This window comes from Rhinopithecus bieti, unplaced genomic scaffold (assembly GCF_001698545.2).
Source record: "Rhinopithecus bieti isolate Rb0 unplaced genomic scaffold, ASM169854v2 scaffold_76666, whole genome shotgun sequence".
In the NCBI taxonomy this organism is placed as follows: Eukaryota; Metazoa; Chordata; class Mammalia; order Primates; family Cercopithecidae; genus Rhinopithecus; species Rhinopithecus bieti.
Window position 1 is genome coordinate 1,736,128 of NW_016829831.1, and position 25,646 is coordinate 1,761,773.

Genomic DNA, 25,646 nt, shown 5'->3' on the forward strand with positions numbered 1-25,646 from the left:
GGGGGGGGGGGGGGTTCGTTTCTCAATTAGAGCTTTTATTCTAAAAATGATTCCACTGTCATATAAATGTTTAAGATCCTGTGTATGTTGTTACTATAGATTTTCATGAGACGCTGACAGACTAATAAAACAAGCAATTCCAGAAAGCTTTATCATATGGACAGGTTAGTTTAGGCTAGAATTTATACACCAGTCCTATGAAGAGAATGTAAACTGGAAAGCAGTTATTGGAACTAAATTCAGAGGGCAAAACAAAAGGGCAGGGGTGCTAAAAGATCCTTTTAAGAGATTTCACCATTTTAAGTGTTTCAAAGGAATGGACGTAGGTTATCTAAAACCTCTTTCCAATTGTATTGCTTCACCATTTTACCACATCTCAAAGGACATGTCACTATATAATTAAAAGACAATCTAAACTGTGTAATCATCAAATAGTTTCATGGCCTGTGCACACAGACACACACAGACACACACACACACACACACACACACACCATCAACCAAGTATAGGTACTTACTTGAGTTTTGGGGGTTTACATATAAAAAGAAGGGGAAGCACTGTTTATTCAACAGTATTTACTAAATGCCTGCTATATGCTAGGCACTGAATTTGCACATGGGATGAAACATCACTAAAAGAACTGGCCAGGCACAGTGGCTCACGCCTGTAATCCCTGCACTTTGGGAGGCTGAGGTGGGCGGATCACCTGAGGTCAGCAGTTCAAGACCAGCCTGGCCAACATGGTGAAACCCCGTCTCTACTAAAATACAAAAATTAACCGGGCATGGGGGTGGACGCCTGTAGTCCCAGCTACTCGGGAGGCTGAGGCTGAAGAATCACTTGAACCCAGGAGGCAGAGGTTGCAGTGAGCCAAGATCATGCCATTGCACGCCAGCCTGGGTGACAAGAGGGAAACTCCAACTCAAAAACAAAAAACAGACAAAGATCCTTGTCACTATGTATGAAGCTTATATTCTTGGGGGATAGGCAGTTAGTGGCATGGTGGAGGCAGTGAAACACATTAAGTAGAATAAATAAGACAGTTAGATATGGTGACACAGAACCGGGCAAGAGCTTTAGGAGTAGGAAGAGGTCATGTGCTGTGTCAAGGCATGAAGAAGGTACGGGCAGTGAGCTGGGCGGCTGTGAGGGAGTGGCATTCCAGGCACAGGGAACAAACAGTAAGGGACAGGTCTCTTGGCAGGATCAGGCGAGCAGGGTGGAGAAACAGTGAACAGGCCTGTGTGCTTGGAGTGACTGTGTAGGAGGAGGAGAGGAGGGCTGGGAGGCCAATCAAGTAGGGCCCTGTCGTGTCAGCCACTGTAAGAACCCGGGCTTTTACTCTGAGCTAAGTAAGCAGCCTCTGAAATACTCTATTCTGACTTTGTTTTCCAAGCTTCACTCAGCTGCTACAGTGAGAAGTGGCTAGAAAACCACCATGGAGGCAGCAGGCTCGTGACAGGGGCTACGATAGAAATCTAAGCAACAGACGGTGGCAGCCAAAACCAGAGGCGCAGCCAAGGGTGGCAGCATAGAGGCTGTGGTGAGAAGGGTCAGATTTGTGTGTGTTTGTTCTTACAGACTCTCACAGACTATGAGGACCATCAGACTCATTAAAACTTTTTATGATTTCAAAAATACTAACTAGTAGTTACTAACCTGTAGTCAATCTACCCACACCCACTATCTCTCAAGATTATTCTAACACAAATGACACTGTCTGAAGGCAGAACCAATAGGAGTTCCTGACAGATGAGCCAAGTGGTACAAGACAGAAAGCAAGCAATCCACCCAGGATGCAAAAGCTTTTGGGCCTGAGCATGAGGAGGGTGGAGTTGCCACCAACTGAGAAAAGACAAGGCTCCAAATGGAACAAGCTTATGGGGGAAGAACAGGAACTCACATGAGACATGTCGAGTTTAGGTTATCCACATCCAAGCAGAGATCCTGAAGAGGCAGGTGATATATCAACGCAGCACTCAGGAGAGGTGTCTGTTTAGTCCTGAGGCCTGACGCCATCCCTAAAAAGGGCAGCTTGCAAGGTTGGCCTTCGCCTGGCATCTGGGATTTTGATCTGGGTAGGGTTTCCACCACTCCCTGAACTGGCTAAGAGTGGCTTGCAGTACCTAGAATGTGGTTTACGCCATATACCTATTTTCTTTTGGAAGTCTGAAATTTTGGGTGCATGCTAGGCACAGGCTGCTTGTACTACCATCCCCAAATACAAATGCAAGGCATTGAGTATCTAGCAAGATTCCTTGGTAGACAATATTTCATATGTGCCATTACAGCTCTGCCAGAGGAATTAAGCAGGGCCTGTGTAACTGCACTGGGATAGGACTCTGGGAAGTCTGTGCCTGAATCCCTTCAGACTTCCTTCCACGTGCCTGTTCTCTTGCTGAATTTGCTCTGGATCCTATCATTGTGCTGTAAATCACAGCGGAGAGTACACCTATGTGCTGGAATCGAAATTGAGGATGGTCTTGGGGACCTCCAACACGACATTCTTTTCAATACATTTACTGGGAACGGAAGCAAGAATGGAAGTGTCAAGACAAAAAACAAAACCTTGCATGTATAGCCCAAAGCTGAAAGGAATAAAGAAAGAAGAAAGCAGCAGCAGCAGCTGGGGAAAGGAGATGGGATGGTGAAAGGACAGTATCCATTTTAAAAAAAAAACAGCAATTTAGATTATATAAAATGTGTTGGGTGATTTTTTTACTCAACCATTTATTTTACTTAGAAAAAAATGCCTTTGGTTCATAAAATGATGAAATTAAACTAAGAAACTGTGGATGTTCAATCTGCTTGAAGAATGCTCATTAATAATTACAAAGATCATCCTTTCACAGCAAGTTTTAATTTACCAAGAAATCAAGAATAGTTACTCCTAAAGCATAATTAATCTTTCTATTCCACTCCAGAGAGAACAGTGTTTTTAAGACTAACTGTTCAGTACTTGTTTAAATAAATGAATTAGTGCAACTCCATGAACAGCATTAAAAACAAAAACAAAAAACCTACAAACCATGGTTTACATTTGCCATTTCCAATCCAATGAACCAAAATTACATCTGAACAAAGCAATTAGTGCTTAGTCATATTTTCAGTAAGAGTGAATATACTTTTCTCTATTCCTTTTTAATATTTAAAACTAGCCTACAAATGAGTAAATGTATGAGTAAAATATAGTAGCACATAAATATTAATATAAAGGCTGTCTCTAATCTTTTAAAAGGGACACTATATATATATTTTGCTACTGCTCAAAACACTGTTGGAAATTCTCCTTTAAAACTGCCTTTTGGCCAGGTGTGGTCCCTCACGCCTATAATCCCACCACTTTGGGAAGCCAAGGCAGGAGGACAGCTTGAGCCCAGGACTCTGAGACCAGCCTGGGAAACACAGGGAGACCAGGTCTCTACAAAAAATGTTAGTCCTAGCTACTCGAGAAGCTGAGGTGGGAAGATCTCTTGAGCCTGGGAAGCTGAGGCTACAGTGAGACGTGATCACACCACTGTACTCCAGCCTGGGGGATGAAGCAAGATCCTGTCTCAAAATAATAATAATAATAATAATAATAATAATTAATTTTTTAAGGAGAAGAACAACAAGAACTGCCTTTTGTCTTGGGACATTCTTCAGAAAGAGCAAATATAAGCTAAGCACCACCCATGTGAACAAAGGGTGCTGTCATGAACCTAGAAAGGCGAAGAGAATCCCAAAAGAGGATATGATCTAAAATGAACATGTGGCCACTGTTCTCTAGCTAACAATTAAAACAGCAGAAGAATCGGCAGGGATCGGTGGCTCACATCAGTAGTCCTGAACTTTGGGACGGCCAAGGTAGGAAGACAGCTTGCACCTAGGAGTTTGAGACCAGCCTGGGCAACACAGTAAGACTTCAGTCTCTACAAAAAAATTTTGAAAATTAGCTGGGCATGGTGTCACACATCTGTAGTCCCAGCTACTCAGGAGGCTGAGGTAGGAGGATCACTTGAGCCCAGGAAGTCCAGGCTGCAGTGAACCCTGATGGTGCCACTGCCCTCCAGCCTGGGCAACAGAGTGAGGCCTATCTCAAAAAACAAAAATCAAAAATGAAACACAAAAAAAAACCCACACACACATACACAGCAGAGGAAGACAGTTCATAGGGCAAAGGTAGTTGTCAAAGGACCAAACAGGCTGTAATCACAGAGGGGCTGAAGAAGGAGCCTGCAGGGAAGAAAGTCACAGCAAAAAGGATTGCCACAGGTGGAAGAAGGCAGGTGGAGAGTGGATCATTTGAACAAGTGGCTGAGGAGGGTATTGGGAGTGTTAAAAAGTCTTCAGCAAAAGTGATATTTTAATGTATTTAACAACGAGAAGGTAGCAGACATAATGCCCAACATCTTCCCATCCCCTAAATAATATGACAGAATTACCATTCACAGACACTGTAGTGTTAACACTAAAAGAAAGTCTGCTCTGACAAATCCGCCAAAAACAAATTTTAAAAAGGAGAAATGTGGTCAAGATCCATCTATCCTTTGAAGTTCAGATCAAATCAGCTCACTCAACGAGCTTACTTAAAAACCTGATGTTTGAAATGGTTATACTTTCACAAGTACAGTAAGCAGGGAATCAAAGATCCAGGTTCTAATTCCTGCAGTATCTAGCAATGTACTCCTGAGCAAGAAGGATCAGTGTCTCTGAGCTGCAGTTCTTCACCCACAGACAGGAGGGAGTGGGCTCTTTCTTTCCTAAGGTTCCATTAAAGCAGGGGGTTTCAAACTTGAAGGCGCATTAGAATTTTTTGGAGGGCTCCAGTCCAAAGTTTCCGATGCAGTAATCTGGGATGGAACCAGAGGCTGCATTTCTAACAAGTTTTCAAGTACTCGCAGCAGCTGCTGGTCCAATAGCTACATTTTGAGAATCCCCTGGTTTAACACCATCCTATGCCCGAGTGGCTGAGAAAAAGGACCAAATGTTGGAAAGACCACTGGACAGGCCAGAAGACTGGATTGGATGCAGCTCTGCTACTCAGTGCTGATGAAATGTAGTCAAACATCATTCATTCCAAAGAGCACCGTTTCATCCCCAACTGACATAAAACACCACATAGTAAGTTTGCCTCTGTTCTCTGTGCATTAACCTAAGAAATGTTTGTCCTTGATTTATCCAAAGCAAAGGGCCAAAATAACTTCAGAAAAATATTAAACTTCTCCCCTCCATGTCTATTTTAAGTAGTAATATTGTTGTAATACTGAAATAATTTTATATTCACTGAACATAAAATCTGTTTTAAGTTCAGTATTTTCAGTGTAAGAGAAAAGACAAATATAAGATATACAAGATAGAAGAAATTAAGAAAAAAACTCTGGTTTTGAAAAGAAAATGTATTTCTTAGCTCTGTCTACTCAAAGGGCCTAGAAGCAGCAATACCTCAGTAGCAATGAGTATACTTAGCATCCAGATGTTAGTCTCTAAATACATTTCCCAAAACAGAATTAAGGCTCCTCAGAGCAGAGGATTCCATGTCTTGGTAGATGAGTTTCAAATATCTACTTGTCCCAGAAAAACAAAGAGGTACTCAAAACTAACGGGGCATGTCGAAAGGCTGCAGACTCCACTGGGGACCCACTGGGGTCATGTCAAAGGCTCTCATTGCCAAATATGGTACAACTTGATTATGTAATAATAACAGCTGTTATTGATGGAAACACATTAAACAAAACCACTCGTGTCCACAGCAATATCCAGACAAAGAGAGAAGGGCAGGGGTAGTTAGGAAACTCTTCTATAGACTGTTGTTGACTAATAAATACAGAAGGAAGAATATAAAATCATCATTTTGCAATAATAACTAACCTAAGCAAGAATCATTAAATGAATGCCAAAGCCATTAGCTGAAAGGTTACTCATGAACAGAATATTCACACAGTGCCCAAGTATCACCCTGGAGATAGATTATTTAGGAAATGCAAAACTAATAATGCACCCTTACGGTGGAGAACGTGGGCAGTCACCTCTTCAATCCAGTGACCCAACCTGGCTTCACTAATAATGGGAAGGCTATGAGTGAAGTGGGCTTCACCTACAACGACGTACCCCCTGACCTGAGGCAATATCAAGTACCCAATACCACCACTGAGGTGCTCTTGCCAAAAAATATTTAATCTGCATCTAATCAAACCTCTCAACATAATTCCAGTTTACAGGAAATAGAGGAGAGAAAGGAACAAGTTAAAGCGTAACATGAGGAAACTATCAAATCCAGAATACAGGATATTTTACAAAACAATTTGGCTGAATTCTTACAAAAGTCAATTTTCTGTTATGAAAAAATAAAAACGGAGGCAGGAAGGTAAAGAGAAACTTACTAGCCTAAAAATCATAGTCCAGGTTTATGCACTACACTTAGTTATCTTATCCATAAACCTGGACTATGATTCAAAAGAGTTACAAAACATTCTTGGCACAAAGATATATGAATGTAGACTGAACATTAGGTGCAATTTTATGATACGCAGTAGACTGTCTTTAAGACAAGCATGCTCAAGTAATTTCAGGTGAAGCATCATGGTGATAGCTGTAATTATTTTCAACAACAGTACACACACACACACGAACAAAATGTTAACAAATATTGAATACAAGTGAAGAGTTGAGAGTGTTCATTCTTTCAACAGTTCTGGATGTATGAACTTTTCATAATAAAAGTTTGGGGACACTATTAAAATGCAAAATAAAATTCTGTTCTCAGAGACACACCTCACTCAAAGAGTTTATGAACTCCAGCCAGGTTGAGAATCACTGGTAAAAGCAATCATTTGCCATGCTTTGTTTTGTATGTGTACTTAAGCTATAATACTGTATTATAGTTATGCGAAATTTTATCATGGGAAAACTGAATGAAGGGTACACAAGACCTCCCTATACATTTTTCTGCAAATCCTCTGAATCTATCATTATTTAAAACAAACAAACACATTATAGATCTGCTGTCCTAATATCATCCACTTTGAGCACATCCTTAATCTGTTCCTTAAGCCCTTCCCAAAACCAATCAGATAAAAGACACACTTTCCTTAAAAAGAGCCTTTCAAAATCCTAAGGATAGTCAATTCTTAATACAGCTAAAGTACTCACACACCAAATTTGAAGAGAACTTGACATCTCTTGCATATAAATGCCTCCCTACTTCCAGGCCCCTTGGTTTCCTCCACAGTCCCTTGTCACCTCACCCCAGGATGAAATCTGAATTCTCAGCTGGTCTTGTTTTCCAGATTCACACAATCAAGTAAAGCCAGTGAAGTAGGCCCCCATCTTTGCACTGTCTGCAGCCAGCTCCAGAGCTAGATTCATTCAGCCTGCCAACAGCTGACAGCTCGGGAGAAACGCAGCCACACCATTCAACTTCCCACACCTGCTGCAATTCTTGCCTTCTGGGCCTGAGGAATAACTAGTAGCCTGGTAACTGCCTCTCACTTTCACCTAGAGAGTCAGAACAAATCTGTGATTTTTCCCAAAAACAAGTATTTGCACTTTTTTGCTCCTGAGATGAAACTAAGTGGAGGTAAAAAAACCATGAAGAGTCCTGTTCTCATCAAGAGAACCCGCTCCAACAGCCCCTCCTGCTGGAGTTGGGACCAGAAGCACATGCTGCAAAATCTCTCTCACTCAGCCTGCTCCCCACTTGCTCCCAGGTCCCAGCCAGGCCAATGCCTACAACTGCACAAGAGGAGTTCAGAGGAGCTTTGACATGCAGGCTTGGCAAGGGCATGTTTTCCAGGATGACTGCTATACACGGCCCTCTATCCATAAACAACACTTACTACGGGCAACGACTGTGCCCCGTGCTATAGCAAAGGTCACTGCATGAAAACAGCACACAAGAAACATGACTGAGTGGACAATATGGTAAATGGTTGATTGGGTTTGTATAATACTTATTTGAGGACTCACCATCTGGTTTTCATTTTACCTGAATACATGGGTTTTGCAATAATTACTTTTAAAGGAGTCCCAAATATACTTACATCATGCATGTGTCCAACATTGCCTGATTTTCCAGGCAAGAAAATACCTTTTGTATCCCACTCAGTAAGTGGGATACTCAGTAAGTGGGATACAAAAGCATCCATTACACATATGAGTACGTATTTTATAGTTAAGTTCACAGAGACATGATTGAAAGGATATACACCAAAGCACTAACAATAGCTATTATAAGGTAGCAGAGGGCCGGGGACGCTGGCTCACGCCTGTAATCCCTGCACTTTGGGAGGCTGAGGCCGGTAGACTGCTTGAGGTCAGGAGTTCAAGACCAGCCTGGCCAACATGGTGAAACCCCATCTTACTAAAACACAAAAATTAGCTAGACGTGGTGGTGGGAGTCTGTAATCCCAGCTACTATGGAGGCCGAGGCAGGAGAACTGCTTGAACCCAGGAGGTGGAGGCTGCAATGAACAGAGATCGCACCACTGCACTCCAGCCTGGGTGACAGAGGGAGACTCCATTTCAATAATAATAATAATAATAATAATAATAATAATAATAATGTGGCAGAACTATAAGGATTTAACTTTTTCTTTATATTTTCCTATACTTTACACTTCTTTTTTTTTTTTTTTTTTTACAGTGATCATATATTGCACACTTATAATCACAGCCAGGCTTAGGTGAAGAAGATCCCTACAGAGAAGGCGAACCCCATGTAGATTCCATTAGAGATGTGAAAGAGGGCATATCCAGACCAGCCACAACAGCAGTGTCAGGGGAAGCAGCACAGGTTGCATGACACTGCAAGGGTGAACTCTCAGTTCATAAAATTCCAAAAGATTACATTTAAAATTGTACCTACAAGTCTGCCAGTAAACAAGTCAAAAAGTGTGTTAATAAATAATGGAAAGACCATATTTTCCCGTAACACCACTCCCAACATAGCACTGGCAAGATGCACAGCATTCTGAATGGAGACTTTGGTAGGAAGGTGGTATCGGTCATTCCATTCACAGAGAGGGTCCTTCATAAATAGCTCAACTACTGTATTCAAAATAAAATAAGCAAGAAGTTACGGTTCCTTCGCCACTCTTTAAAAACATCTTAAAAAAATATTTAACTGGAAAGCATCCAATGTCCCACTGAGCTGTATACCAAGATAGGATCACTGTAATACAACAGAATAGTCTACATCAGAGTATGTCAAGGAGAAGCTTTTGGCCATTCAACAAAGCAACGGTACATTTTCATTTTAAAGTATCCATGATTCTCTTTAACAGAGAAAAGAGAGTGGTCACCTCATAAAATGTTACATCTTCAAATATTTATGAAAGGCTCTATCAGTTGTCTTGTGGTCCAGGGACAACAGTGTTTTCCAATTCTTACTGACAAATACCCATTCTGAAGATGACCATGTTGTCAGAGACCAAGCAGAGAGCAAGGCAAAGAAGGAGATTTCACTCTCTGGATAGCACACTGGAGATCGGTTAGCCATTATCTCCCTTGACTGACCCCAGACTTGTGGAAATTATGGCTGGATTTAAAGTTATCCCAAATCTCCAATGCTACTGGTGAACTCTTTCTAGAATCTGTGAAATATGATGTTGAATCCTACTCATAATTAGGCAAGTTAGAGGTAAACATGAGCATGAAGTAAAATTTCAGATAAAAATACTTTAAATGAAATGGATTTAGTTCATTATAATCTATTACTATTTTTAAAGAATTTAAATATGGGCTCATGCTTATATTACAAGCACACATATGGGCACACGTACACTTACTTTTTGTCTCGGTCACATTCTCCTCTTTCCCATCTAAAGCTGCACAGTAAATCCTCATGCGACCATTTCAAGAACTATTTTTTGCTACTAAATTTTGCCAACAATCTGCTCAGCATTCTAGCAGATGTTTCTGTTTTCCAACCTCTGGGAACTTGGCTGGGTCTGTGTTCCTCCCCATGTTAAAATGAAAGAAATGGCACAAATGTGGCCTAATACCCTAGAGAAGCTTTTCTCCACTCGAAACCCTCAATCTCCCTATTCATGTGACCTCCATGATCCCTTTTCAAATTTTTTCTTTTCCATTAGAGAAGATGTTTCCAATTATGGCCCATTACGTTGCCAAGGATGACATCACTCAGATGTGTGTGTGTACTGCATGTGTTTTGAGAAAATGCTACTGCCTTTTAGTTACTTAGAGACCGTGTACTACAATTTAGGCCAACTAGTCCACTGGACCTATGAACCCACAATGCCACAGGAGAGCAATTTGTTCAAGTGATCAGATTTTCCAAACAGAGTAATACTCTATGTTGTTGGGGGAATCTTTGTCTTCCATCTAACAATTTATTTAAAAAGGTGTGTGACTCAATCTTACCTCAGTGACATCCATAACTTTGATGGCTGCCAACTGACCCGTTTTAACATGTCGACCCTGAAAAACAGAAAAAAAAGATCAATGAGCACCAATGTTTTTGCACAATCATTAGAACAAAATAGCTGACGTTTCGAACAAATCGTATTTCATCTATACTCATCTCTTACTAACCAACAGTGATGACAAAATAGTCCTGTGCTCTCCAATATAATAATATAGTTTATAATGAACCACACTTAAGCAAGACAATTCCTTGAACAAATGAGTTTTTGATAAAGCATCAATTACTTATTTCCTTCACAGGTTTAATTTACATAACACTATCTTGAAGAAACTTTTTTTTTCTACAAATCACACTGGCCATTCTTTCCTTCTTAACTTGTTACAGAAAAAAAAAAATGACCCCAAAAAACCCTCTAGACATTTTACCGTCAAAATAGATAACTATAATTTTCCCTGTGTATTCCCAATACCCATTACTTTATTTCACAAGAATTATACTGAAAGTCTTCTTTGAAGCTCTCCTGCAGTCCCAATGTGGGGACTGCAAGAAAGAAACAAGCTAAAGCATAACATGAGGAAACTATCAAACAAATTCGCTTTTTAAAATTCTTTCCCTCCTCCCACCAATTTCTTTATATACTTCTTTACAATTCTGGGATTTTTTTTTTTAAGTGTATAAAGAAATTGGGGGGTAGGGGGGAGATAGGTTTCTTACAGGTGTATTATAACGCCTCACCTAGAATCTAAAATTCTGTAACCCATTTGTATCACTAGATATCAGTCATAGTTGGTATCATTCTCCTTACACCCAGATGAGGAGTACTGGATTGAATTACTGTCAGTCTTGTTACTCTCTACTCACTCTTTGCAATGCCCTGCTGGTCATTTCTCAGGCCAGTAGCAAAGAGCATCCAGATATGCTCAGCATGATCTACTTAAGGACTTTGTGAGAAATAGTTCTTCTGCAACAGATGGAAAACAGAAAGAACATCCCCATATTTTCCAACAGCCTGTCTCCCTTGTATTCTCATGATTTAAAGAGCTGTGAACTTTAAAACTTCAAATCTGAGGAGGAGAGTTTGTGCAGGAACTCAAGTTACAATTTGGACAAAGCAACTCTATGAAAATGACACTGTATTACAACTATGACACTGAGTAACTGCACCTGGGCAAGACTCTGCTTGGTGTGCCTCAGGCTCCTATCCGTGTAAGGGAGATCATAGTGGTACCCACTTCACATGGCTGCTGTGTACAACAAATGGAGCACAAAGAACATTATGTGGCACCTGGTCAGTGGTCAAGCACAACCCTGGAACCTGGTTTCCCTAAATTAATGATAGTTCCTATAGTTGATTGTGACTGTCAACACAACCTGAAACCAAATGATGGTTTTCTTGAACCCCAGGAGAAAGAGTAGAAAACTTCAGAGGTTATGGTATTAAGTGATCCTCTCATACTTTCCACATAAGCACACAAAGATCATCTCCTTAGCAACTCATCAACCTTCAAACCTGTCATTCACCCCCTGCAGTGACTTTATTTCCAAACTACTAAAGCATATTTCTCGCTGACAGAAACCAAATGATAAGAGAAAATGTCAAACGCACTGTCCTGGCTCTCCCTCTTTTCAAGAGCATAAGTATGCTGCATTGGGAATGTGTTAGTACAACGTTGGGGATGGAAGGGTCTTCTGAGTATCTGATATGATTAACACCTAAGATCTCTACAAATCAAGAAAATCCACAGGTCTATGAAAAAGCCTCCTCAGACATTTATAGAGTAGTACCTTTCTTTTTTCTTTTTTCAAATAAATGTTAACATAAATAAAGCCATAAGGAGGAACAGAAAATGGTCTATGCTTCCTTCTATGCCTGAACTCAAGACCACAAGTGTGTATCCTCAAGACTTAGAAAGTGGCATAACAGCTGAGAACTGTGAATTCACTCAGCATCTGCTTTACATATTAGCATAGAAGACATGAGTCGGTGCTGGTCGGCCGGCGGCGTTTGGCTCGAAGCCTGTGAATCCCAGCGCTTTGGAGCCGAGACGGCGGGATCACGAGGTCAGGAGATCGAGACCAGTCGCGTGCTAGACACGGTGAACCCCGTCTCTACTAAAAAATACAAAAAATAGCCGGGCGAGGTGGCGGGCGCCTGTGTCCCAGCTACTCCGGAGGCTGAGGCAGTGAGAATGGCGTGAACCCGGAGGCGGAGCTTGCAGTGAGCTGAGATCCGGCCACTGCACTCCAGCGCTGGGCGGGACAGAGGCAAGACTCCGTCTCAAAAAAAAAAAAAAAAAAAAAAAAACAAAAAAACCATGAGTCTCCCTTACTTAGGGAACAGAGTATCGGGAACTAACAACTAATCAATTATTTTTGTGATGAGGCCAGACCATGTGACAGCATCAGTCTTCATTATCACACAGTAGGTCTCCAAATTAGGTCCATGTTGAATTTAAATCAGAAAATCACCTAAGAATTCTGCCTCCTTCCTTTCAAACAAGACACTGTACCAGGAAAAACGAATCTGGGACCCAGGCAGCCTTGAGTGTCTTTCCTTGTCCACCACCTCATCACCTATTTCCTCAGGGAAGTTACTTAAGTTCTAGGAGTTTCCGACCCCATGTTCAGGTGCCTCATCCCTGCTCTAGTCAGGCAGCTGGCAAATAAAGTGCATAGAGTCCGTAAGGCCCGAGTCCTGGCCCTGGCACCCAGCACACAGTGGGCTCTCGGCAGGGATGCATCCTCATACCACTCCAACAAAGGCCCATGCTGATTCCCTTGCTCCCTTCTCCTCGTAGACTGCAATTGTCTCAAGTGTAGTCAATGTAGGCCCATTTCTAATTTTTGAAAGGAATGGTCAATGCAAGGGGAAGGAATGGAGTGCTAAAATAACGTATTTCTCTATTTTTTTAAAAAAAGGGCTGGGTGCAGTGGCTCACGCCTGTAATCCCAGAACTCTGGGAGGCCAAGGCAGGTGGATCACCTGAGGTCGGGAGTTCAAGACCAGCCTGACCAACATGGTGAAACCCCGAATCTACTAAAAATACAAAATTTAGCCAGGCGTGGTGGTATGCACCTGTAATCCCAGCTACTCAGGAGGCTGAGGCAGGAGAATCGCTTGAACCTGGAAGGTAGAGGCCGCAGCGAGCTGAGATCGGGCCGCTGCAGTGAGCTGAGATTGTGCCACTGCACTCCAGCCTGGGTGACAGAGCAACACTGTCTCCAAAAAAAAAAAAAGCAAACTTCTAAATTTGAAACTAATAGTAATCATCCACCTACTAAGATGGGTCACCTTTGTGTAAAGGAACCAAAATGGCCAGCAAAATAGTCTTGGGAGAAAAACTGAAGCTGGGATTCAATGTACTGAATGTTAATATGCATATAATAGTGTACTAAGGAAGCTACACCAAGAGTTTTTTAAAGGACAAAAGTTTGCCTGTGATTTATTCAATACTACCCAAGAGGGAACATACTGACTCCTCTCAGGGTGGGCTACAAGCCTAGGCCTGCCCAAGCTGGGTGGCCCAACTCACAAGGGAGGCCCTTGCCACACATCTCCTGGCATCTCTTTAGCTACAACACACGACCCTCCTTCATACCACCTGAAGCGTATTTAAAGAGAAAATGAAAATGCGTGTAACCATAAACAGACTGCATTATGCTGGGAACTTAAGGACTCAGGAAAAGGCATTAGTCACTGATGTTTGGGGCTAGACATCTATTATATCATCCCATTTTGGCCTCTATAAGATTTCTTAAGGGCTGCTTCATCCAGACTGCTCATTGAAAATGAGCAATAAATCATGTTCCTTCACCTAACTCTAGATTACTGGATTACTCTGGACCCACCTGATGTTGGGTCACTCAAACACCTAACTTGTGCATAGAGAGATTCTGAATTTAATATTTAACAGGATTTTTTTTCCCCTTGTATCATCCATTCTTAAAATATACCAGTAAATTACTTGGTCAGTATTAAATATGCATACCAAGCATCCATTTATGAATGTTACTCTCTTGTCCTATTACCTACATTTCTTGGGCACAGTATCCCATCCAGGGATAAAATAAATATAAAATGCCAGATGGCAGAGATTAAAGATTCATCGCTAGCTTTATTTATATAGCACCATGTAAACATTAATGTGTTTATAAGATAATTAGTGATAAAAAGCCCCCAAATACTATTCACATCTATTTTCTCAACAGATCCTAAAAAACCCTATGAGGGCAACAAAGCAGGTCACTAGCCTATTCTACAGATGAGGAACTTTGAATTTTCTTCAGTTATCTGCCCACAGTACAATAGCAGCAGCAGGATCCCCTTTCCACAGTGATTTTATATACATACTTCAGGAGAGGGACTCCTACTGTTTCTACTAACTCGTCAAATTTCTATCAAAATATTTTGTTTTCAGAGAAACAGCCTAAGTTATTTCGCCTCTATGCTTTTAAGGGTTAGCAGACATAGCATGATTTAGAATTAAAATTTTTCTTTCAATCAACATCATTTCACGTAACTTGAACGGCTCAAATAACCACAACCGACATCCCCTTTGGTAGAGCAACCTTCTTAGTTTCTGGTTCATTTTTAGTCTTTAAATTTCACAAAAATGTATGTTTATTTTTTTAAGAAAACTCAAACTATTCTTAACAGAGGTCCAAGCTGAAGAAAACGGCTTGATTTTCAACTCTCCTTTATGTTTCCAACCAAGTCAAAATTGCCACCTCGCACTTGAAAAACCATCGCACTAGAATGAAATCTGTCTCTGGCCCATAGAGAGGAGCCTAGAGGCAGAAGGAACAGCATTCAAAAGGAGGCTTTTAAATCCCAAAAGAAAAACATCTGGCCGGGTGCAGTGGCTCACACCTGTAATCCCAGCACTGTGGGAGGCCGAGGCAGGTGGATCACTTGAGGTCAGGAGTTCGAAACCAGCCTGGCCAACACGGTGAAACCCCATCTCTACTAAAAATACAAAAATTAGCCAGGCATGGTGGTGGACGCCTGTAATCCCAGCTACTCAGGAGGCTGAGGCGCGAGAATCACTTGAATCTGGGAGGCAGAGGTTGCAGTGAGCCAAGATTGTGCCACTGCACTCCAGCCTGGGCGACAGAGCAAGACACCAACTCAAAAAAAAAAAAAGAAAAGAAAAGAAAAGAAAAGAAAAAAGAAAAAGATGGCAATGTTCCTATCTTCTCAAATGTTCTACTATCATTAAAGGCTAGGTAACTTCATGCTGCATAATCCTTACCTAAACTCCAATTATTACCCTTTAAAACACATTTGATGAGTAAGTATATTCGTCGAGAGGCAAATTCCATTGGTCTCATCCATATTAAGAGGAACTTTGAGGAGTGAATGAATTCAAGCAATGAAAAATAGAGCCTTCACCTCAAGACTCCAATCGGAAGAGGTCTAATACCAACCACTCTATCAGAAAGTTTCCCCACTCATCCTCTGACCTTCTCTCACAGAGCCTTGCTATTAAATGGTGCCACCACCTCACATCTTAGCAAGGAAGTGCACATGACTCAACAGCACTTTTTCCATTCATAGTGCTTTCTCCCTAAATCTCACCTTTATCCAGAATCATAAAACTTTTGTACTCATACAGCCTAAGAATAAATAGGAGACAAGGAAAATGTATCATGTTTATGATACTATGTAAGGTAAACACGCAAGTTAGGAATAACAAATGCCTTCCTCCCTCAGTAGCCCAGAGGGGTGCACACACACAGCCTAAACTCCAGCAAGCATATGCTGTGACACCAGAGAGCATTACAGTCCTGAGGCGGGACTGTAAGAACAGGTCACAGGAACCACGCTGGCCCTACTCTTGAGGCAGTTAGTGAACAAGCGTTTTATATGCATTGTTGTTTACTTCCCCACACAACGCAAGTATCATTATCCTCAACTCAAAGATGAAGAAACTAAAGCTTAGAGGGGGCTAGGTTAACAAGCTCAAGAGTCACACCTAGACTGGTTCTCTATACCAGGCTGTGGACCTGAAACAGGAATGACCACAAATGTCCTCTTAACCAACTTACTACATAGGAACTGCCAAGTACATTATTCCATAACATATTTTAATAGATATAATCAAACATGGCAACACACTAACCAATAATAAAAACTTATTTTCAACTCCTGGCCTTTTTCTTCTTGTGATAAAGAAAGAACACCCCACAGGAACTGTTTAGGGAACCTGAAGGCATGTGAACACACATTCACAAGCCACTCTGGTCCATGGCTTTCTGAAACTGTAAGAGGCTTTTAGTTGTTCCCATCTTTATCTCATCATAAATTAAGGCTTCCTTTTATCTGTTGAGTTTAATCTGAAATAAAAATTTCAGAGATTAATTGCCTGAAACTGGCTTTATATTTGCTTAATAGTGAAGCCTATTAATGCACGTCTCAGTAACCTGAAGACTACTTTTAACCAGTGCTCACGACATGCCTCACACTGCTGAGGAGATAAAACACAGCAACCTGCCTGCAGGGAGCTTACAATTTAGAGAGGTGTTTAAAAAAAAAACACATACACACAAAAGATGAGCATCACAGAGAAATACTGTGCCCTGGGGTAGAAACACTTAGGAGACAGTGTGAAACCAATTGCTCTGCTTTGATAGGATGTGCAAAGCAGCTGTTAAGGGAGGACACATCCCTATGGGGCTAGTGGTGTGAACCCACCAAGGAGGCTGCAGCTGAGCCTTCAAAGATGCCTGGATGGCGCTGAAGATCATCAAAGGACAGAAAATGGATCTCTCAAGATGTGAGCTGCAAATAATCCTTTCCAAATCCCAGAAGGGGACAGGTTTGAGGTAGCAACTGGCCAGGAAATAAAGGGAGAGCACAATGATTCCCCCCAAGACTAGAAGGTATGTCACAAAACCATGTCACATCTCTGCAGACATGCAAGGATGAGAGAAGCTTGTCATACACTGCACCTCAAGAAGGCGGCAGTCTCCGTCACTAAGTCAGAAGAGAAGATTCCATGGCAGTGCGACACGTGCCTGCATCAGAAGCGAGAAGACCTGGCTGCTTCTCATTCCCAATCAACTGGGAAGCTTTGTTTCCTGATATTTGTTCGCTGACTTTTTAGTGTTGGTTTGGGAGTGTTAATATTTTGGATTTAAGAGATTTACTGGGGGTAAAGTATGTTAAGTTTTTCTATTAGGCAGGTCAATTTCAGTAACAAATATATCACTCCCTTTCACCTGTGACATGCAGACTTCCAGGCTCTATCCCAGGCCATCAGATCTGTGTAACTGGGGTATAGGAATCCATGCCTTTTTAAACGAGCGTCCTAGTGATTTCTTAATGCACTCTGAAGTTTGGGAATTACTTCTTCAAGATTACAAGAAAAGTCGCAAACTCAAGTTCTCTTTCCCCTTTCAGACTTACATAGTACTTATTATAATTATATATGCAACTTACTGTCTTAGCTGGGGGTTTGGTGTGTGAAGGTTAGATTCGTAACAAGTAAATTCTAACAAATACCTTTTTTTTTCCCCCAGAAAAACACATAACTTACGTTCTGAAATGTCTAAGAATTGAAAGGACAGGCAAGCCTACTTCAACAAAATAGGTGATTTTACAGATTAGAAAGAAATCCCAGAGAGCTAGAAGGACGCTCACCTAGTAGCTAAGCCAAACCTGTCTATTCTCTCCCCAGAATATCTCATCCATACCATTCGCAGTTCAACTTGACAATTCCAAACTACTCCCCTTTCTGAATTTTCTTATTTTTACTAGCAAATATGGAAACGTCCGTGACCACGAACTGAATGGCATGAGTACAGCACTGGGGAATCTACTGACCACTCTTTCTATATGCATCCACCCAAAAGGCAAAGACCAGCTTAGCTTGACTGGTTGTGCGCTGTAAACCCCAAAACCACAGGTCTCACTCACAGGCGCTCTCTTCCAAAAAGTGTCTGCATAAAATCCAAAATTACCAAAGCAGGAGAGCGTATTACCCAGATAGCTCTCCAGGAGCCATCTAAGATAAGAAAGCATGTAATCAACCTGAGACAGCTCAGAGTACTTCAGCAAACATCTCGGTCTTCTTTTTTTTTTTTTTTTTTTTTCTAAACAACAGGAATTTATTTCTCACAGTTCTGGAGACTGGGAAGTCCAAGATCTAGGTGCCTCCAATTTTTTTTTTTTATTATTATACTTTAAGTTCTAGGGTACATGTGCACAACGTGCAGGTTACATATGTATACTTGTGCCATGTTGGTGTGCTGCACCCATCAACTTGTCATTTACATCAGATATAACTCCCAATGCAATCCCTCCCCCCAGCCGCCCCATAATAGGCCCCGGTGTGTGATGTTCCCCTTCCCGAGTCCAAGTGGTCTCATTGTCCAATTCCCACCTATGAGTGAGAACATGTGGTGTTTGGTTTTCTGTTCTTGTGATAGTTTGCTGAGAATGATGGTTTCCAGCTGCATCCATGTCCCTACAAAGGGCACAAACTCATCCTTTTTTATGGCTGCATAGTATTCCATGGTGTATATGTGCCACATTTTCTTAATCCAGTCTGTCACTGATGGACATCTGGGTTGATTCCAAGTCTCTGCTATTGTGAATAGTGCCACAATGAACACTTTTACACTGTTGGTGGGATTGTAAACTAGTTCAACCATTATGGAAAACAGTAGTATGGCGATTCCTCAAGGATCTAGAAGTACCATACAACCCAGCCATCCCATTACTGGGTATATACCCAAAGGATTATAAATCATGCTGCTATAAAGACACATGCACACGTGTGTTCATTGCATCTCGGTCTTCTAAACATCTCCTGGTTGGTACTAAATCATCCCTTCAGACTGGAGTACTAATGGAGCACGAGTAAGGAAACGTGAGCCCACAGATCTGCTGCTGTTCTCATCACGTGCCTCCAGACCCCCAAACCAAGCCTAAGGTGAGAGGGCTCCTATTTGTGCACGTTTCATCCTCATAACTACTATTTCTCATCTACTTCTCCCTTCCTTCTGTGATCATCAGGGCTGCAGATGAGCAGGCAGGCAAAGGAAGCACAAGAATATGTCAGTGCTATCAGCTGGGACTTTCCAATTAATAAGACAATGTTTCCATTCCCTAAAGAGCTTAAAATTAAAAGACTCAATATAGAATTATTCCTTTCTTAGGCAGCTACCTTATCTGAAACAACACTCCCTTTAAAGAAAATTATACCTCAATTGCAGGGAATGTGTAGACTTCTATTAAGAATGAAACAGTCAAAATAGACTATATGGTTTAAGACTTTACCTAATGCCACCACCCACTCCCCAACAAATGAGTCAGTTTGCATAGCTATGTTAGCAGGTAACTAAAAGTAAAATAAATTATGCACCGCATCTTTTTTCTTTAAGGAGTCAATCTGGATGGAAATCTTTCTAAACCCTGAATTCTTGAGCACATTGAAGGTACTTTTCTTAATGGCCCAGGGAAATCATTATGAACACTAATTACTATCCAGTCTTTGCAATTAAGGGATAGCCTCCGGGAATATTACGTCAGGCAGTAACATTCCGACTCCAACAAAGAAAGGGCCCAGTCATCTGGGCTCTGCATGCTTGTTCAGTCATTTACAGCTGTGTTCTACGACAGATGGCAGGTCGGGGGACCAGGCAGCAAGCTCGGTTTCAGTTAGATGAGCTATCACTGTAGTAAAAAAGCACCTATATGTTAGAGAAGCGGAGACAATTTAAATGAACAGATAATGAAGGGCGCAAGAGAAGAAATCTGGCCATGAGAGTTTACGAGTAATTCTTTCAAAAAGGGTGCTATATGGTTTGAATGTCCCCAAAGTTCAAGTGTTGGAAACTTCATTACCAATGCAATAGCGTTGGGAGCTGGAGCCTCATGAGAGGTGTAAGGCCAGGAGGGAGGAGTAAAAAGGATAGTCTGAGGGAGTGGGTTAGTTATGTCCAGAGGGAGTTTATTATAAAAGGGAGAGTTCAGTCCCCTTCCCCCTCCCTGTCACCATGCGATGCCTTTCACCTTATGATGCAGCAAAAAGGCCTTCACCAGACATCAGATGCCAGCCCCTCGACCTCTGGCTTCTCAGCCTCCAGAGTCATGAGCCAATAAATTCCTGTTCACTTAAATTACCCAGTCTGTGGTGGTCTATAACAGCAGCACAATATGGACTAAGACAAAGGGGGAGGGAAGATCTGGCTGGGCAGTGCGTCAGATGGCGGAAAAGGGCAGAAGAGTTTTACAGACACCTGGTGAAGATGCATTAAAAAGGAAAGCGCCCCTTCCAAGGGTGGTAACGGCCTTGCAGTCTCGACTACAACATCAAGTATGAGGAACTAAGTTTGAAGAGGGAGACTGGCAAATAAAAAATCATCAACTAAAGGGTCCAAAAAAAGGATTAGCACATGCTTTCTTTCATCAACAGTCAAAGGGCACTGACAAGTCTTCATGTCAAAGCATCCAAAACAACGGAGATTTCAGATTCTACAAGCAGCTATCAGTAGTATTTATCACACATATGCAGCTGCTCTTTGCTCACTTGTAAAACCCAACTGGCTAAAGACTGAGTAACTTTTGTTTAATAGTAAGAAAAATTTCCCATTTTTTACTATAGGTAAACTTACATATAAAGTTATTCATTTATTTTAGCCACTAAAAAACAGAGCATTCAACAGCCAAGTAATAGTCAATATGGTAATACTAACCACGAAATTCAATCATATGACTCTGTCAAGATACGTTAAAATTACTCTACTCTTGAAGACAATTCAATTCAGCACTAAATAAAAGATCACTAACTGACCAATGAGAAGGGAGCTCCTCCCAGGTGGCAATTCAATGGACTGCGCCTCTTAGTGACCAGTGGGGAACTCAGGTTACACAAGAAAAACACACATTGTGAAGCTAGGGCAGATGCAGCACTGCAACCCAAGAGTCTATGATTCCATACGACATCAGAAGACATCATACACAAAATAACTGAGTGGATTTTAATAAAAAGCTTATTTATTATAATAGCTAAGCATTTATCTAGAACAAAAGACAAAACACAGAATTATGTGGGGTCCCCTTCCTCAATCCCAAGAAGTTTCTCTACATTTCTCCCATGTGACTTCACAGTACACTTGATTTCTCATAATTATATCCACAGTGTAACTTCAATATTGAACTATCACTTCAAGCATCACTAAAGCACTCAAACTGAACTCTTCTCATTGGCTTAGAGAAAAAAAATGAAAGTTTCATACACAAATCAAAAGGCAAGAGAGTGGAAGGGATTCAGATTCAAATCTGGGCTCCTGATCCACCCATGGTCCCTTCCCATTCGCTACCAACTCAACTTTCAATTAAGATGTCAAACCGTTTCTTCTTTCTCAGCACATCAAGAAGCTAACTCTAAAATACACTGCCCTTGAACCTACGTATATTTACACTATTCATGTAAAGTCAACCCTAAGCAGCTTTGTGTGTCCCTGAACTATTGTAAAAACAGTATAATCTGGTTTGTGAACCTAAACTACTTCTGTTGTTGTGCTGCAGCCAGTAGCACAGTTCAGAAGACATATTCATTTCCTGCACGTGGTCTCTGACAACAGTATTTGTTTTCCTTCTGGTATTCAAAGTCTGTACACAGCTCTTAATTTGCCTATGCTGTATACTCATATTTTACTCACCACTCATAACTGTACTATCCCTCCTTTTAAAAAAAAAAAAAGGTGAAAGAAACTCCACCTTTCGAGTTTTCTTTTGAGGTTACATGTGATGGTATCCCTTAACAGAAATAATGCACCCATGCCATCAACTCAGGTTTCGAAAGCCAGAGCACTCTCATGCAAACTCATACCATGTCCATCTAAAATTTATCTTGGCCAAAATTAAAAGAAAAAAAAATGGAGATAGAAAGAGCTCTTGTCTCGGCATGTGAAACAGAAAATTCCCTCCTCAAAGCATCATCTTTTGTTAAAAGTCATCAGTTACAAGTAACCATATTATTAAAACAGATGAGTTCTCTTCAGTGTTACATAACCATTTCTTTTTGAGTTGTACACTCAACCCCTCATCGCTTTTTCAGAATAAGAATCACGATGAAAGACCATGAATAAGTAAACAGAAGGGCAGTTTTATAGCTTTACTAAGGCTTACATAGATCTAGTGGTGTTGATAAAGTCAGTGCTCTAACCACCTTCCCCGACTACTCTGCATAATAAGGCCATGCAATAATCAGATTACATAACTAAAAGAACAGGCAAAGGGAAATTTTGATGAGCTTTATGCTTCCATTTTTCAGCATCCTCATCGCCTCCTCCTCCCTATCAATAAGCAAACCTCCTCTCTCATTCCACAAATGAAGAACCGACGAAGAATCACTCACTGTGTGTTCATTCTCTCAACAAATATATTTAATAAATATCCATTTATTTATTGTGCCGGGCACACTGAAGTGTACAAATACTTTAATACATAATACAGGAAGTCATTACAACCAAGTTACAATGAAGAAAAACATCCCCATTTTACAGAAAGAAAGCGGAGGCTCCATGAGATTAGAAAATGAGCCCAAGGTCACACAGCTGGAAAGAGGGGTGAGGTGGAATTCCGACTCAGGTGTGTCTGGCTTCAAAGCTCCAGCTGCCGGATCACTGATTTGGATCAGCACTTTTCCTTACAGGCCACAGAGATTTAAAATCAAAGGTCTGTGTTCCAGAACCTGCTTCCACCCCACTCAGGCACCAACAACAGCCTACAGGTGAAGCCTTCTCAGGATGTAAACCCTGAGGAGTAAAAAGCACCTGGGCAGTCAGGGCTTGGTAGGTCCCTTCATACGACTCCCTGTCCTTCCCTGGGTGCCCTTCAGGCAGCCAGAATCTTCCAGTGGCTGTTTTCTGAAGACCCTCTCCGACACCTCTTAACTTTGCCCCTGCTTTTCACTCAACCCGACTCTGTCCACAGCCTCCACCAACCAAGGCACCTTGAGAAGCCTGCCAGCTGCCAAGGAATCCCCATAAAGCACCACCCCCCTACCCCACAAGATACCTTCTGCATGCTGTCCAACCTGTGTGTGGTGTGGACAAAGCTTGGGCTATCAGTGTAAAGCCTGGCTATCTGTGTAAAGGAAATGACTACAAAATGACTACAAAAAAGATACAAAAGCGATTTCACAACTGCCTGGAGATGAGGTGGGGACCCTGCACGCTGTGCTAGCCACACAAATCAGAGACACGTGCAGGTGAGCACTACGCAACTGCCTGAGGAGCTTTCAGCATATTTAACTTGCAATGGAGGGAGAAATGCCAGTACAGCTTCTTCCCCGGGATTCAGAGCTCCGCCCTGTGGTTCCCCCCAGACCCACTGGTCCCCTTCATCAACCTTTGATGAGAGGATGTCTGTCTGACTTGCTGCTCCAGAGAAGTCATTCCACTGAACCTACAGCCACAAGCATCCAAAATTACCCCTACAGAATTACTGGTAGAAAGAGAACACTGAATTGAAACTCTCCCAGCAACAAGTACACCAAAATCTGTCTTCCTAACATAAATCCATAATATTGAAAGTAAAAGCAAAGTCTGATCATCTGAGTCAACTGCTCTGTCACTAAACTGAAGAACTTGAACAAGTCTCTTCACCTCTTGCAAGTATGGCCATCTCTATAAAACGGTCATGATTCTGAGGTCTACTTCCCAGGTCAGCATTCTGACATACAAGACACTGGTCTAGATGCTAGGGATACAACAGTGAACAAAAGGGTGCCAAATCTGTGCTCTAGTTCTTGAAGGGGTATATAAGCAAAAATCAAGCAATACACCTTCTGCTCTTCTGAATACATTCTCACAGTTAAAACAAAAAGGATGGAAATAAGCTACAGGGAAAACCCTGGCAGAGCACTGAGGAAAGGGAATGAGAGAGATGGGGAGGCTGCATTTACACTGCGTGGTCAGGGAAGTCTCTCTGATGCCCTGTCATTTGGGCAGAGAGCAGATGGAGGCGATGAATGGCTTTGTCTTGCCACTCGCCCTGCGGGACCTTGTGAGCCGGAATTAATCTACACAGAAAACCTTGAGCCGGCACCGAAGGTGGGATACGCTAGCTCCACTACCCATACTGCCTGAAGGTAATGTGGTGGTTCTGCTCCAGCTTCAGGTGCTCCACTCCTTCTTGTCAACAGCAGACACAGTACCCAAAGCACACCCACTGCTGTGTGCCGCTATGAAGACAGGCACTGCACAGAGCAGGACTCTCTGTGGGTATGTCCAGCCATTCCCATTAGCAGCTACTTCCTCACACAAAGCTCATGCTTGGGTTATAGAGGAAGGGCCATGAGACGCTTTAGCTTAAAAACGCTACAAGATTTCTCCATTCACCACCTGACTACACATCTCTTCAGTCACTTTTCAAGTGGAACTCATACTCATGGCTAAGGTCTGAGGCCTATATTGGCAGAGTCTGGCTATGACTTTCTAATTAAGCACTGAAAGCAAAGTCTCCCTCCTTTCTGTAAGGACAACAGTCAGAAAAGAAAAAAATATATTTTAATTTAAAATAAAATCCCAAATTTAGGTCCACAACATGGCTTATTATTATTTGGTATGTGGTTATCTGGGTTACGAGATTGCAAAATTCAATTGTGGAATAAATTAACAAAAGCTAATTAACAGAGCCATATTAAAATAGCAGGCCGCGGGCGCAGGTGGCTCAGCCTGTAATCCAGCACCGTTGGAGGCCGAGACGGGGGATCACGAGGGTCAGGAGATCGGACCAGTTCTGGTCGTACACGTGAAACCCGTCTGCTACTAAAATACAAAAAAAAAACTAGCGGCGAGAACTCAAGAGTGGCGGGCTCTGCTATCCAGCTACTCGGAGGCTTGAGGAGGGAAGGCGGGAACCGGGAGGCGGAGTGCCGTGAGCTGAGATCTGCCACTGCATCTAGCGGGGACAGAAACGAGACTCCTGTTCTCAAAAAAAAAAATTCACTAAAAATAAATTAAGAAAAAAAAAAAAAAGCCTCTTGTGTGTCCTCTTCGGTTGCCTTCTCTCACTTCAAATTACCTGGTATCTGTTGAGCGATTGGCGTCTGCGAGTTCAGCAGAAACTGACTTCTCTAGATGCTATAGCAGGTTCTTCTCCGCTGGTAATAAATGCGTTCCCTGTAATTCATGCTGCTAAGACATAACATTTCCCATAGTGTTTTTTTTTTTTTCGGAGGTGGGGGGTGTGCATTTTTTGTCTTTTTTTAAGTGAACACTGCAAAAATTAGAAAGCTGTACTTTCTTTTTTAAACCCAGATT

General features: G+C 41.8%; 1 protein-coding gene across 36 annotated transcripts in view; it reads right to left on the minus strand.

Annotated features, from left to right (window-relative positions):
• The window catches only part of MAP4K4 (mitogen-activated protein kinase kinase kinase kinase 4), a 202,435-nt gene that overhangs the window by 96,197 nt on the left and 80,592 nt on the right, over positions 1-25,646 (minus strand). For all 36 annotated transcript variants that reach the window (XM_017864965.1, XM_017864979.1, XM_017864974.1 and 33 more), the window contains exon 3: positions 10,364-10,420. In XM_017864965.1, coding sequence (XP_017720454.1) covers positions 10,364-10,420 — 57 coding nt within the window. The remainder of the gene's footprint in view (positions 1-10,363; positions 10,421-25,646) is intronic.